The sequence below is a fragment of the Gigantopelta aegis genome, chromosome 8 (assembly GCF_016097555.1).
Source record: "Gigantopelta aegis isolate Gae_Host chromosome 8, Gae_host_genome, whole genome shotgun sequence".
Classification (NCBI taxonomy): domain Eukaryota; kingdom Metazoa; phylum Mollusca; class Gastropoda; order Neomphalida; family Peltospiridae; genus Gigantopelta; species Gigantopelta aegis.
In genome coordinates, this window is record NC_054706.1 from 18597597 (window position 1) to 18611128 (window position 13532).

Below are 13532 nucleotides of genomic sequence, written 5' to 3' on the forward strand. Positions count from 1 at the left end.
TTTAACGACACCACTAAAGCTCATTGATTTCTTAATAATCCGCTAATGAATGTTAAACATTCGGTAATTGTGACATATAGTCTTAGAGGCAACCTGCTAATTCGTTCATAGTTTGGTATAATATATAAAATAACATTTTAAAAAACCGTCTCGCCTTTACAACACAAATCGACCGATCTCACAAACACACACAATCCGCATATTTAGCTCAGTCGGTTGAGTGCACGCTTGAGGTGCTTGCGTCGCAGGATCAAACCACCTCGGTGGATCCATTCGACTGATTGTTGGGGTTTTTTCTCGTTCCATGGTGCACCACAACTGGTAAAAGGCCGTGGTATGTGCTTTCGTGTCTATGGGAAAGTGCACATAAAAGATCCCTTGCTGTTTTATGAAACATGTAACGGGTTTCAGCTGATACGTGACAGAATTACCAAATGTTTGACATATAATAGCCGATGATTAATTCATCAATGGTGCTCTAGTGGTGTCGTTAAACCAAACAACCTCTAACTTTAGCCATCCGCATATGCACAACTTACATGTATGTACACGTAAGCATTGTCACAAGCACACACACACACACACACACACACACACATACATTCTCACATGCATTAAATGTAGATAAAAGAAAGAAAGAAAGAAATGTTTTATTTAACGACGCACTCAACACATTTTATTTACGGTTATATGGCGTCAGACATATGGTTATGGACCACACAGATTTTGAGAGGAAACCCGCTGTCGCCACTTCATGAGCTACTCTTTCCGATTAGCAGCAAGGGATCTTTTATTTGCGCTTCCCACAGGCAGGATAGCACAAACCATGGCCTTTGTTGAACCAGTTATGGATCACTGGTCGGTGCAAGTGGTTTACACCTACCCATTGAGCCTTGCGGAGCACTCACTCAGGGTTTGGAGTCCGTATCTGGATTAAAAATCCCATGCCTCGACTGGGATCCGAACCCAGTACCTACCAGCTTGTTGACCTATGGCCTAACCACGACGTCACCGAGGCCGGTAAAAAAATGTAGATAAACAAAGCAATAAACGAATGTTTTATTTTTGTGATATGTTTTATTCGTGCCGAATTGTTCTTGTACTGTCCAAACGAATATACATGAACATTTTGACGAACACATACAAACGTAATTATTCCTGACAGTACAATGCCGCGCCCATATGTGGGCGTGGTTACAAATAAATAACTAAACACAGCATGGTGAACATCGCGAGCAACACAAATGGATTTCTGCAAACAATGGTTGTGTCAGCGTTTAACAAAGAAAGATATTGGTGACAATAGGTACTGACCGGTCGTTGCCCACCGCAACAATAGTCAGTCGTCATGACATTAATTTTCCAGTTATCATCGTGTGGAGGCAAACTGGAATTGGAAATCTGCATCAATCTGTTTTGTTTTAAAGGAAAACAAAATTAAATTGTAGAATTTCAATTAGTAGATGATGAGTACAAATATGGGGAAAACCACTCTTATAAATTTTGTGGAACTGCCCTAAAATACCCTCGACCGTTCTGCACTGAACACATTTAGGTCTATCATCATAGTTATTATATTATTGCTAATGTTGGTATTGAGCGTTAGAGAAGAAAAACAACAACAATGGCACCGCTTAAGCTACTTGTATCGATTCAATTGAATACACCTTCCCACAAATTAAATATTTCATTTCAAGGTCTTTGAAACTAGATCGAATACTCTATCGTAGTAGATATATTTTGATATACTAGCCGAGGTATATAGTAATGTGTTTAGGAGGCTCAGCGCTCGCGAACAGTTTCATTGTACCATCGTTTTCTATCATATCATATTCGTTCTAACGTCTTGCGAGCGACCGCAGTGGCTCGCCCTCTTGAACATGCCTCTGACTACAACGGGAAATAAGGCGGGCATAGTTCATGGAAAAGCACTCGCCTCACGTACGCTATGTCTTAGGATCGATCCCCAACCAGTGCCAATGATTTATATATGCATGATTGTGATATGTGTTTTGGTGTCTGTGGGAAAATACAAGTAAAAGACCTTTGCTGCTGTTCGGCAATAGCAGTAAATGTGGTGACAGCGAGTTTTCTTTCTAATACCCTAGACTAAGTGACAACATAACCGTGTGTTAGACAACCAAATAGCATAGATTACAGTGTCCTGCACGGTTTTCCTTTCCTCTCAACATATTAACCATCACTATTGCTTGTCCGGACTGTTGTGTCTGTAGGTTTATAAAAAACAAACAGCGATTTACAATTCAAGATATGCAGAACGATTCAAAGGATTTGCTTTTGAAGATTTAACAAAAGTATTTTCTGGTAATCCTGTTCCGTTACACCAGAGCCATACGAAATACATGGTGTCAAATGTGTCTGGTGTAAATATTAAGATTAGTCGTAAGGAAATCATTATTATCTAATCGTTTTTTGTTTTTTTACTTTCTCCAATGAAAACGCACCAGTCAGGTTTGTAGTTGTAAAAAAAAAAAAGGATAGGAGAAGAAAAAATAATACATTTTCACTGATTTTGTACAACTACATGGCAGGCAATAAATATTAATAACCCACCAATCATACACAACGGTTAGGGGTTATTCACACATCACACATCAGAGCAACAACTAAAAATTGGGTGGTGCCTTTTCAATGGAGATCAGTATAATTTCAATGTCCTACCAGTCGCTCGGCACATGATCTTAATATGCAAACAATACAATATTCTTCAAGTTCAAGGAAACTCACGACTATTCACACATCACATGGCAATCATATGACAACAAATGAAGTTGAGTCTGGAATTAGTTGTATTACAGTGTTCTCATAGTACTTGACAAGTACTAGAAAAAACACAAAAACACCTCCCCTGAAATGCTTTTTGGGACATCCCTAAATGCTGAATGCTGCAATCGCATGGTAATTGTTTTTATTGTAAACATGTAGACGTTCCACTGTGAAAACGGACTCCATGAATGTATAGAATGCGAGATGAATATAACGTTAGGTACACCAGAGCCCTCCTGGTTATGCGCAACATATGAACCAAGTGCTCTAGATGGCAATGTATTATGATGGAGTTTGTTGGAATTGTCAATGGATGATTATGCTCGGAATATGCAATCCGTGGTGACGCCCGAAATGCTGAATGCAATGCTGAGTATATATGATGAATATTGTGGTTAAAAGATAACTAGTGGTTATTCTGGATATATAATGGATCGCTATGCGTGAAATGAACAATTGATTGTTACGACTGAAATGTGCACGGCGTGGTTATATTGTAGTGAATTGTTAAGGTGGAATGGTTGCGCTGTAAAAATGTTATGGATTGATACGGTGGAAATATGTAAGACACGGTTATGCTGGAAATAATCAGTTTTGGAAATACGCAATGAGAATAGTAATAACTGTAACCTATAATGGATGGTTTACGGTACTCGGGAAAATATGTTTAATGCCCAGTTCTCCTTCTATTAATGTCTAATGTGTTTATCGTATTGGACCGATATGAACCACGTGATTGCAGCATACAGAATTATATGCTTCAGTGTATTATGATTCCAGGATTCATGAACCTACTTTACTACAAACGTATTGCAAAGTAAAATTTTCAAGGGAAACTCGATCTCCAACACAGAACAAACGCCTATCTACAATCTGGATCACCCTTCTACTGTTAACTAACAACACACATGAGTAGATTCTGTACACACATCATAAACTGTGCATAGTTTGCTTAATGCATAGTGCGGGACATCTCTGTTAAGCCCTTCGACAATCAGACACAAATCACATCCTAATGTCCGTCTATAGCGCGTACACTACAGCTCGTATTGTATAGCACACGTACGTTATTAAGCTCGTACGTTAAAGCTGCAATCTCGTGTACGTTTGTTTCATTATTTTCCCATTTAGAAGACAGCCCAGCAGACATAAATAAGGTTAGGCTGGATTGCCACCTGGGACGCAGCCCACAAATTATAGACATCTCATCAGACTCGTCGCTCAGAGCTCGAGAACAGATCCACGTTAATAATTATTATCTTACCACCCAGCACCATTGTTCCATATGTTTCTTCATTTACGTCATATGATGATGTATTAAAGTCCATTACGTCATATGATGATATATTAGTCCATGAGGTCATATAATGTTATATTAAAGTCCATTTTAACATTAAAATGGGGGGGGGGGGGCTATTCCACTGGAGGTTTTTTTGTGTGTTACAAATACAATCATAACGAGAGACCTCAAGTCTTCAAGTCTTACTCCCATTTTGTATGAAGGCAGTTGACGATAACAGCTGATATACCAACAACACATGAGTTTATACCAAATGCAATTGTGTTTGTATTTTGCATTAGTAAATAATGTCATAATAACGTGGAGCGAGATTGCAACTTTAAACGCTCTAACGTTCAGCTGAATAAACACCACTAGGTCCAAACATCTTTTTATTAATGTTCACTGCGAATGAAAAAATAGAATCTTGATTAATTTGGCATTGTATTGAACGTTGACATTCCACCATCAGTATTGTTAAAGATTAGCAAACATGCCTGAATTTTAAGAGACTGACACGAGTTCGCCGCCATTGTAACGTGTCTTCAACATACATGGCCGTTTTAGCGTTAATTTCAGTGTTGGTATATCCAATTTGTTTTTGGTCGTCATACTGATTGTAGTTGCCCAAAATGGATTAATAATTTCGAAGATACAAAAACACACACACAAAAAAGATATTATGAAGTAAAATGAAATTTGGGCTACTTGCAAACAATAGAACGACCAGAAACACACTGAATATACAGATAGCGATATTATAAACAAGCAAATGTTATTAATTTGGAACTGTAATCATCAAAGGGGCTCTCTTTGTCGGAAACATCTTACAAAGGCAGCAAACCCAGAATTGTTCCTTTAAGGTACAATATACAGTGCACATATATAGTCCAGTATAAACATACACCACACTATTATTAATTGAACAACCCGTTTTAAAACGTAGAGTATAAGATGGTTGCACGGAGCTAGACAGATAAAACGTTGTGTTTGAGCCACCATCGATCAAAGGCAGCCCAGCAGACGTAATGGTAGGATGGACTGCCACCTGGGATCAAGGTCACGAATTAAAGACGTCTAGGCAGACGAGAAGCCTCGCCACTGATAGCTCGAGTTGATGCCACGTATTTATAAAAGTTTATTAACGCCCAGACTAAAGATTTTAATATTAAATCAAGGCTCGAAATTAAGTTTGTGGAATGAGAAGCAGTTTTAGCTTGTGACATTTTAATCCTGAAAGCAAATGCTAAAAAATATAAAGTTTACTCTTATTTTTGTGTAATGATATTTTTCTTCCCTTTTCAATACAAAATTTTATTTACTATTATTTAATAGTCGTTGTAATGTCGGTTTTGTTGACCTGAATCGTGATCCATTTTTAAAGTTGGAAAGCAAAAGCTACTTGCGAAATTGATTATCATAAAATATATTGTGTATTTTGAGTGTCAACTGCCTCTTGACCCCTACCTCTTGACCCCTGCCAATTTCAAGCCTTGTAATAAAGTATGACCCATCCAAATTGCATGATATCGTTAAACTGACGATTTCGCTCAATTCTTGAGTGTGGATGTTAATATTTTATAAGCACAGGCCCAGATCACAAGTCATGGCAGTGTGATGTTCGCAATTCAACAGTGGCTGATGATTTTTCAATTTGATAAAACTGGTAGACCTATATTTTGGTCACTTTGTAGCATTTCTTTGTTGTTAGGTCCATACCAGATGACCATATGCTACCTAATGCTGGCGTAACAAATCCATAGACTACCCAACTGTAAGTACACTTTGATGCCATTTAACTGTCACAGAATTGTCATAAAGCCAGTTATATTTGTACATTGCTCATTTCCACTATTAACTATGCCGAGAAAAAAATCCATTTTACGTTTTAGGACTGGACTGTCTTGTCAGAAACATTAATGCTAATGATTTTGTGCTCGTGTTTCTATTTGTTTGTACACTTATCCTGAAACTGAGACCCCGTAAAACATAAATACTGTACAGGCATGTTGCAGACCAATGCTACGTCTTCAAAGACAAACGTGATCACAGCTGGACAATACGTCAGTAGGCCATGGACCGCGAGTCTGGGCCGATTAGGGCAGATACAGGTTAGTAAAAGTAATTCTGGTCCGTAGGTGCTGATAATCTCAATGTATCTGGGAGGCCAGAATACTCGTGCATTGCCTCTCTGTCCAGGATGGTATCATTCCACCAAGGATATAGTCCATAAGTCCAGGGTAGTGTCAGTCTGACAAGGATACAGCCTGCGTGTCTAAACAAAGGTTAGTTGACCCAACATACTCTTCGACCGTCCAGGACACTCATCAGTACAAATATAATATAGTCAGTCCACTCAAGGATATTTCAAATAACTTCAGGAAGTTGCCAATATAACCGGTGTAGTTACAATCTTCCCTAGATGCGCCATTGCCGCCAAGGATATGAGCACAAACAGGATATGGTCAGAACTTTGTTACTAAGTCCAAACTGAGTCTTTTCAATAAGCCCAGGATACTGCCAACCTGCTAAACATTTTGTCCAGTCTGCCTTTAGCTCACCTTACTCTTTACTCTTTCAAATACAATGCATCTGGAAACCATGTGATGTTTAAAATGGATGATGGTGGTGATGATTAATAGTTACAGATGATCTTCTAGGAATGTTTCATAATAATAATATAAATGGATGACCTAAAATGATAATGAAACTAAAAACGGTCTTGGTTGTCTTTCCGTGTTAATCTACAACTAGTTATTTACATTATAAGCAGGTCCAACCTGATGAATTAAAAATGTTTTCTGGATAATGGTGTAGAAGACCATCCTACAATATGATTGCTATTAAAGATATTTCATCCTCCAGGAATTCACAAAAACAACTCACTTAAGAAATAAAAAACTAAGGTTATTCCACGATGGTACATTCCATACATACATGATACACTGGAATGGTAGAGTCACAAAATACTCATATTTAGTCTTATGATAATCCAGTGATGAATGAATAAATACCACGTCTTAAACATGTGGCACAATTTTGGAAAACAAAATGGTTTCACATCACTGAACAATGCTGGGATGTGTTGAAAAATTATCGACTCCAGTGCAATACAGACACATAGTTTTGTAATATCATGGGTTATATTAATACACCCACATTTTCACCACAATTGTTTTGAAGCCCATGCATCTTGCATAGGTTCTTCATACGGGCAGTATCCATATGCCCCAAAGAGGATCCTAACCATAGTGGTCTGACCAGCGCGTTTATAAGGCTTGGCCAGGATTTTAATAAAGTTTAGTCCAACATTGTCCCTGCCGACCACCGCTTATAATACTATATCCGCATGTTGAAGTCCACCTCACATAAATAGCTGAATTCTGCGGCCAAACAGATAAGCTGTTTTTCTGTCCTGGAGAACTCTTTGAGTACATTGTGTCATATTATGAGTTGTATCCTGTGTTCAACAGAATGATATACAGCTGTTATCTCACACACGGTAATTCATAACGATACTCCATCTATTTTGCAATGAATACCAACGCCAAGTGTTTCTTATCGAATGCGTAATGCACGGCTGTTTACGCGTAATATAAGAGTGTGTGTCTTTCTTGTAGTCGACCACTCATTCCCGCCATTCTAGATGGTCTCGTCTGCGCTATCGTCTGTAAGTCCCATTGTGGGAATATGACGATCAACACGTCATGCATGATGTCTTCTCAAATCCCAGTAAGTTAGATTTAATCCGTTATAACCACAACTGCGAATATTCCTCAATAGATATCCCATGCTGCATAGTATCCGAGAAAACACACCAAATCCGTAATCCAATTTTATCTAATGCACCAAATATCCAGTGCAAAATATTGCTTGTCATCAACCATTGCAAAAAAGTTTATTTCGGTCTTGTATCAGTTAAGTGTTCAGTTTTGACTCCCGTACCTTGCCAAACTTCATTTCAGAAACACCACATTCAGAATGATTCTAGTTTTGAATCAACAACAGGGGGTGGGCGTGATTGGAATTACGTTGAACTGTGCATGAAATGGCACCCTGTTTTGTCTTACTCAGAAATAAGACTTCCAAACGAAATAGGGGATATATGCCCACAACGCCCATCAGCCACCACACCCAAATCCTTATCAGACATTTGCATTTGTTATCTTGTTTACTAAGATTCCGTAACCGTAGTGTCTCCTCGTCAGAAGATGGTGGACACACACAAAACCACTTCTCCAAGAAACACTACATTTTCGTTATAGGCGCGTTTGCATATTTCCGTCACTGAATCTCCTTCACACAAACATATTTCAGAACATCAACGAGGTTTACAGTAATTGGGTCACGTCCATATCGTACCGTTATTCTCTGTTTATTTAATTCTCTGAATCTCCTTCACACAAGCTATATTTCAGGACACCCGTGAGGGTTAAAGTTAACTGGGTAACCGTCCATCTCGTATCGTTATTCTCTGTTTATCTTCTTCCTGCAGTAGTCACACGGGACTATCTGACTGATGTCCTGTAACTTTCTGGCAATGGCGCCTGTGAGAATGAGAGCCGACCCGAGCTTCATGCCAAACGATTTGGTCAGGTGATCTGTTGTCAGCAGTGGAAGACTTTGACCATCAACGCGGTAGCGAAGGAATATCTGGAATATGTCAAAAACGATATATTTTACAAAATATACGTTGGATAAACATTTACTATTATATGAAAAGGAATGTTTGTTAACAACGTCATAATTTTTTTTATCCTATGGTTATTTGGTGTTTATCCTATGGTTGGGGTGAGAGAGAAACAGAAAAGAGAGAGAGAGAGAGAGAGAGAGAGAGAGAGAGAGAGAGAGAGAGAGAGAGAGAGAGAGAGAGAGAGAGAGAGAGAGAGAGAGAGAGAGAGAGAGAACAATATTAAAACAGAAATCCATTATATTCTTCATTTAAACTATTATATTTTCGTTAGTTTTAACGTTTGGAGAGGAGAACACCTCCTACCTACGCCAAGATCCGCTCCTGATTGAACAACAAATCGGCTTTGATAAACACTGTGGGTGATGACCTACCTCTGAGTACACAGAACAACTATCGAGTCTCTTCACGAAATGACACACGTCTTTGACAGACCAAGTCCGTATATCGTCAACATGCTTGAGACCGCACGTGCAGCCCGAGACGCCGTTCTTGCGTTCGTAGTCTGACGCCGCCAGAGACCCGGACTTGCCCTCCTGGAGACTGCGCCTCAATGTCTGGGAATGCGAGCCACTGTTCGCCAGTTGATTCTGTATAGCTTTGGCACGCAACGTGGCGGCGTCGCTGCCACCCAGACTCGACGATCGCCCAGAATGGACGTCGCTATTTCTCGACGTCTTCTGTTTTTTCGTCGATAAGTCGAGCGCCGATGAGGGCGTCGAGGAAGGATGTTTGAGACTCTCCTTAGAGGTCCTGGCGCTGCTGTTGAGGTTTGGAAAGAACTGAGTGAGTCTCGTCATCTCCAAGGAAGGAGGTGGAACAACGAATGGGAAACAGGATGACCACATCTGCTGTGGTAACAGGGTCCCCGCCAGTGGAGAACTGCTGGGGGCGGGCACACTCTCGGGTCTGGGGTGGGTTGCTGCAGTTGTGCATGCTATGAACGGTGATGGGTGGGATGCTGATGACGGCTTTACACTGATGCTACTGCTGCTGCTGCTAGGATGATTCGTGGTGTGGTGACCGTGTGCTGCAGGGGGGTTCTGTAACCTAGAGAGGAAAATACAGAAAAGCTATTATTAAATGAGCATAACATTTTGGTCATGTGAAATGTATTTCTGGGTACATAATCACCTAAAAATACCGAAATACTTCCAGGATTCCAAAATCCTAAATTTTTAGATCTTGTTTGGAAGCAAGCAAATACTTCGTGTTCGTGAATAGTCTAAACATTGTGAGTTGTCATGGTTACCATCTTGATTATACCTAAGAATGTCCTTACAAATCTCACTATTGTCAAATGAACACATTGGTTGTACACTAATTAATATTCTAAGTTAGAAACTTAAGCTGTAAAACAACAATGCCGTTAACAAACTCCGTACTTGATACAAAACAAAATTATACAAACTGTAACTCACTTGGATTGACTATGCTTGTCCAGCTGTCTCGTGTCCGGCACGTGTCTGTGAGCTGGCAGAGCTTTCGTCGGCAGATGTTGCGACTGACCATGACTCGCCTGATCACGATGATGGTGGTGCTGCTGCTGGTTGTGATGGGCGGATGCACGCTTCTCGGAACCACCACTTCCGATCTTCTTCTCACCACCATGCTTGCCAACGGCGACGACATTATTATGCTGCTGTGAGACGACGCCACCAACATGCCCGGGATGGCCGCTGCCTCGAGTGATCCGATCGTGGAGCTTGCCGATGAGCAGGTTGTTCTCGTGGATCATCTGCCGACTCCTGCTCTCCGCCATCACGTACTGCTGTCTCGCCAGCTGTTCCATCGTCTGCATGTAGTGCAGCTCCATCTGGGCCCTGTGCTCGGGCAGGCTGTAGATGCTGAGTTCGGGGATGAAGGGGTTCATGTTCTGGGCGATCATCGACTCGAGGTTCTTCTCGAACTGGCGGTGGTACTTGGACAGCTGGTCGTGCGCCTCGCGGCTCACCTTTTCCAGGTGTTCTGGAGAAGGGTAACCAAAGGGGAGAAGACTCGCTGGGTATCTGAAGGCGTTGTGAGGTCGATCCTTGGAGATGACATCTTCAGCTGTAAACATATATAAACATGTATACAGCCTTGTTTGATATATATCGATATATACTGTTTGGTATATGGAAGGAAGGAAGGAAATGTTTTATTTAACAACGCACTTCAACATTTTATTTACATAGATATTGAGAGAGGAAGGAAATGGGTTTATTTAACGACGCACTCAATACATTTTATTTTCGGTTATAATGGCGTCGGACATATCGTTAAGAACCACACTATATTGAGAGAGGAAACCCGCTGTCGCTACTGCATGGACTATTATTTTCGATTAGCAGCATGGGATCTTTTATATGCACCATCCCACAGACAGGATAGTACAAACCACGGCGTTTGTTACACCAATTGTGAAGTACTGGCTGGGACGAAAAATAGCCATTGGGGTCCACCGACGGGAATCGATTCTAGATCGATCGCGCATCAGATGAGCGCTGTACTACTGAGCTACGTTCCGCCCCCACTTTTTGGTATATGGTAACTTAACAAGTTTTATTGACCTGAGACTTATAGTTTGTGAGAAAATTATCTAAACGTTAAACTTCAACACAAAAGCCGTAGGATAGGCAATACGTATATCTGGCTTTTTTACTCCGTGTCAGCTTATTATAACATCACTTACAAAATTAATACAATATATAAACACCTGCAGGTTTTAATAAATACGTGTATTCGACATCAAGGGTTGTTGTTAAATGCAAAATACTAATGCCAAATATCTCGTTATATATATATTTAAATACTTGTTTAACATAAAACATTGTCAACAAGACTACACAATAATTTTTGTTGCGAATTTTGAGATTGAAAGATTCCGCGCTTGGAACGTCAGTTTTATCCAACTACAACAAATAATTAACAAATGGCTCAGAATGAAGGAAAGTTTAAACAGGTTATCTCCCTTGCGCCATATAACACTACACGGAAAATGATTTGTATTATAAACCTCGCAGGAAAACTCTTTACCATGTGCGCGCGGTTTTTGGCGTGACGTTAGCGCGGTATGGGTGCAGGACACGAAAAATAAACGTATAAAAATCGATTCTGTTGTTAAGAATAACACTATTTCCAGGCCCGTACGCCGTATATGTGGGGGGGGGGGGGGGGGGGGGGGGGGGGGTAATCGACGGTCCAAAGGGCCAGAGTTGCTAGGGGGCTCCAGGGTCATGCTTCCGTGAAAATGTTTTTAATCTAGAATGCAGGAGATGCATTTTCAAATTTGTTTTTTTTTACACATCCACGGACAGACCTCGGCAGACTACGTAAAGAAGCGCGCAGTTACAGAACAATAACTCACGATTTTCGTGCTTATACCCAATTAAGGTTCAGGCACGCTGTCCTTGGACATGCCCTGGCTGGCTGTCCAGGACAGGGGTTAGTTGTTAGTCCTTATCATATAAAGCCTCAAAGGTTGGTTACCTGTGACCGATTTTGGTTTGGGCGGATCTGGTTTTTCCCGTGGTTTGGGTACACTGGGCGTGGGCGGTTCCACTACAGGTTCTCGGGGAAGGGGAGGGCGAGATTTCTCACTGGGTACTCTCGGCTCGGGCTCGCTCGCCGGTTTCTGACACTCTCGTTCCTTGGATGTCCTCAGTATGTCGATAATACTGCTAAGACGGGACTTGCCCTGTGAACTGAAGAAAATGAAGGAGAAAAAATCCATTAATCAGTCAAATCAAACGTTTTCATGACGATGAATTCTGCAACACTATATTTAGCTTTGTAGGTGAAAAGTTAAAATCTTTGAAATCTTTCTACCTTCTACCTTTGAAAAGCTTTTGTTGGAAACTGTCTACGATATGCGTCCTTGGTCGATAGTTGAAACAAAACGTCTTGACTGTATGCGAAAATTCATTTAAATGATGATGATGATGATGATGATGGTTAATACACAATTCTAAATTAATTCCTAATAATTAATCACACAGAACCGAAGCATTAGGGGAGAAAATTCCTTCAAAATTGTTTGTATTCTCTCTCACTCACTCACTCACTCACTCACTCACTCACTCACTCTCTCTTACTCTCTCTCTCTCTCTCTTACTCACTCACTCTGTCTTACTCACTCACTCTCTCTTGCTCTCGCCCCCCCCCCCGTGTGTGTGTGTGTGTGTGTGTGTGTGTTAGTGTGTCTCTCTATCTGTGTGTGTGTCTCTCTCTGTCTCTCTCTCTCTCTCTCTCTCTCTCTCTCTCTCTCTCTCTCTCTCTCTCTCTCTCTCTCTCTCTCTCTCTCTCTCTCTCTCTCTCTATGTGCGTGCGTGGGTGCACACATTCGCCTAGTCATTCTTGCTCAAAACACAACATTATCACGTTCATTCATTGAAACCCCAAGCTACCTCTCAGTGCCACTGTTAATATTCCCACTTTCTTTTGTGTCTGCCATAAAACCTATGTCCTTTGAAATTCAATACGCTGAGGAATCGGGGCCTGTTGGCTACCATTTCGATATCACATTAGCACCATTGTAACCGCGAAGCGATCTTAAATCCATTTCCGGCAGTACATCCTGAACGAACGTACTGCGTCATAAAAACACCGGCTGGTCAACGGGCTAAGCTTTTGTTACAACGCACGACGGGTGAATAATTTACTAAAAAGACGATGGTAATATAGTACGCCATGCTTGGTTTCCCGTCATTTGTGTGTAACAGTATTGTGTGATTTTTTTTATCAAAGATTTGTAGCAGGTTCATGGAAATAAGCGCTGGTGGACGCTTGCGCTCT

General features: G+C 40.8%; 1 protein-coding gene across 1 annotated transcript in view; it reads right to left on the reverse strand.

Moving 5' to 3' along the window:
- Positions 1-1057: 1057 nt before the first annotated feature.
- Positions 1058-13532, reverse strand: part of LOC121378324 (histone acetyltransferase KAT6A-like) — a 58075-nt gene continuing 45600 nt past the window's right edge. The window contains exons 3-6 of the mRNA XM_041506435.1: positions 12228-12442; positions 10178-10808; positions 9131-9806; positions 1058-8719 (exon numbers count right to left, since the gene is read on the reverse strand). Coding sequence (XP_041362369.1) covers positions 8534-8719; positions 9131-9806; positions 10178-10808; positions 12228-12442 — 1708 coding nt within the window. The 3' untranslated portion in view covers positions 1058-8533. The remainder of the gene's footprint in view (positions 8720-9130; positions 9807-10177; positions 10809-12227; positions 12443-13532) is intronic.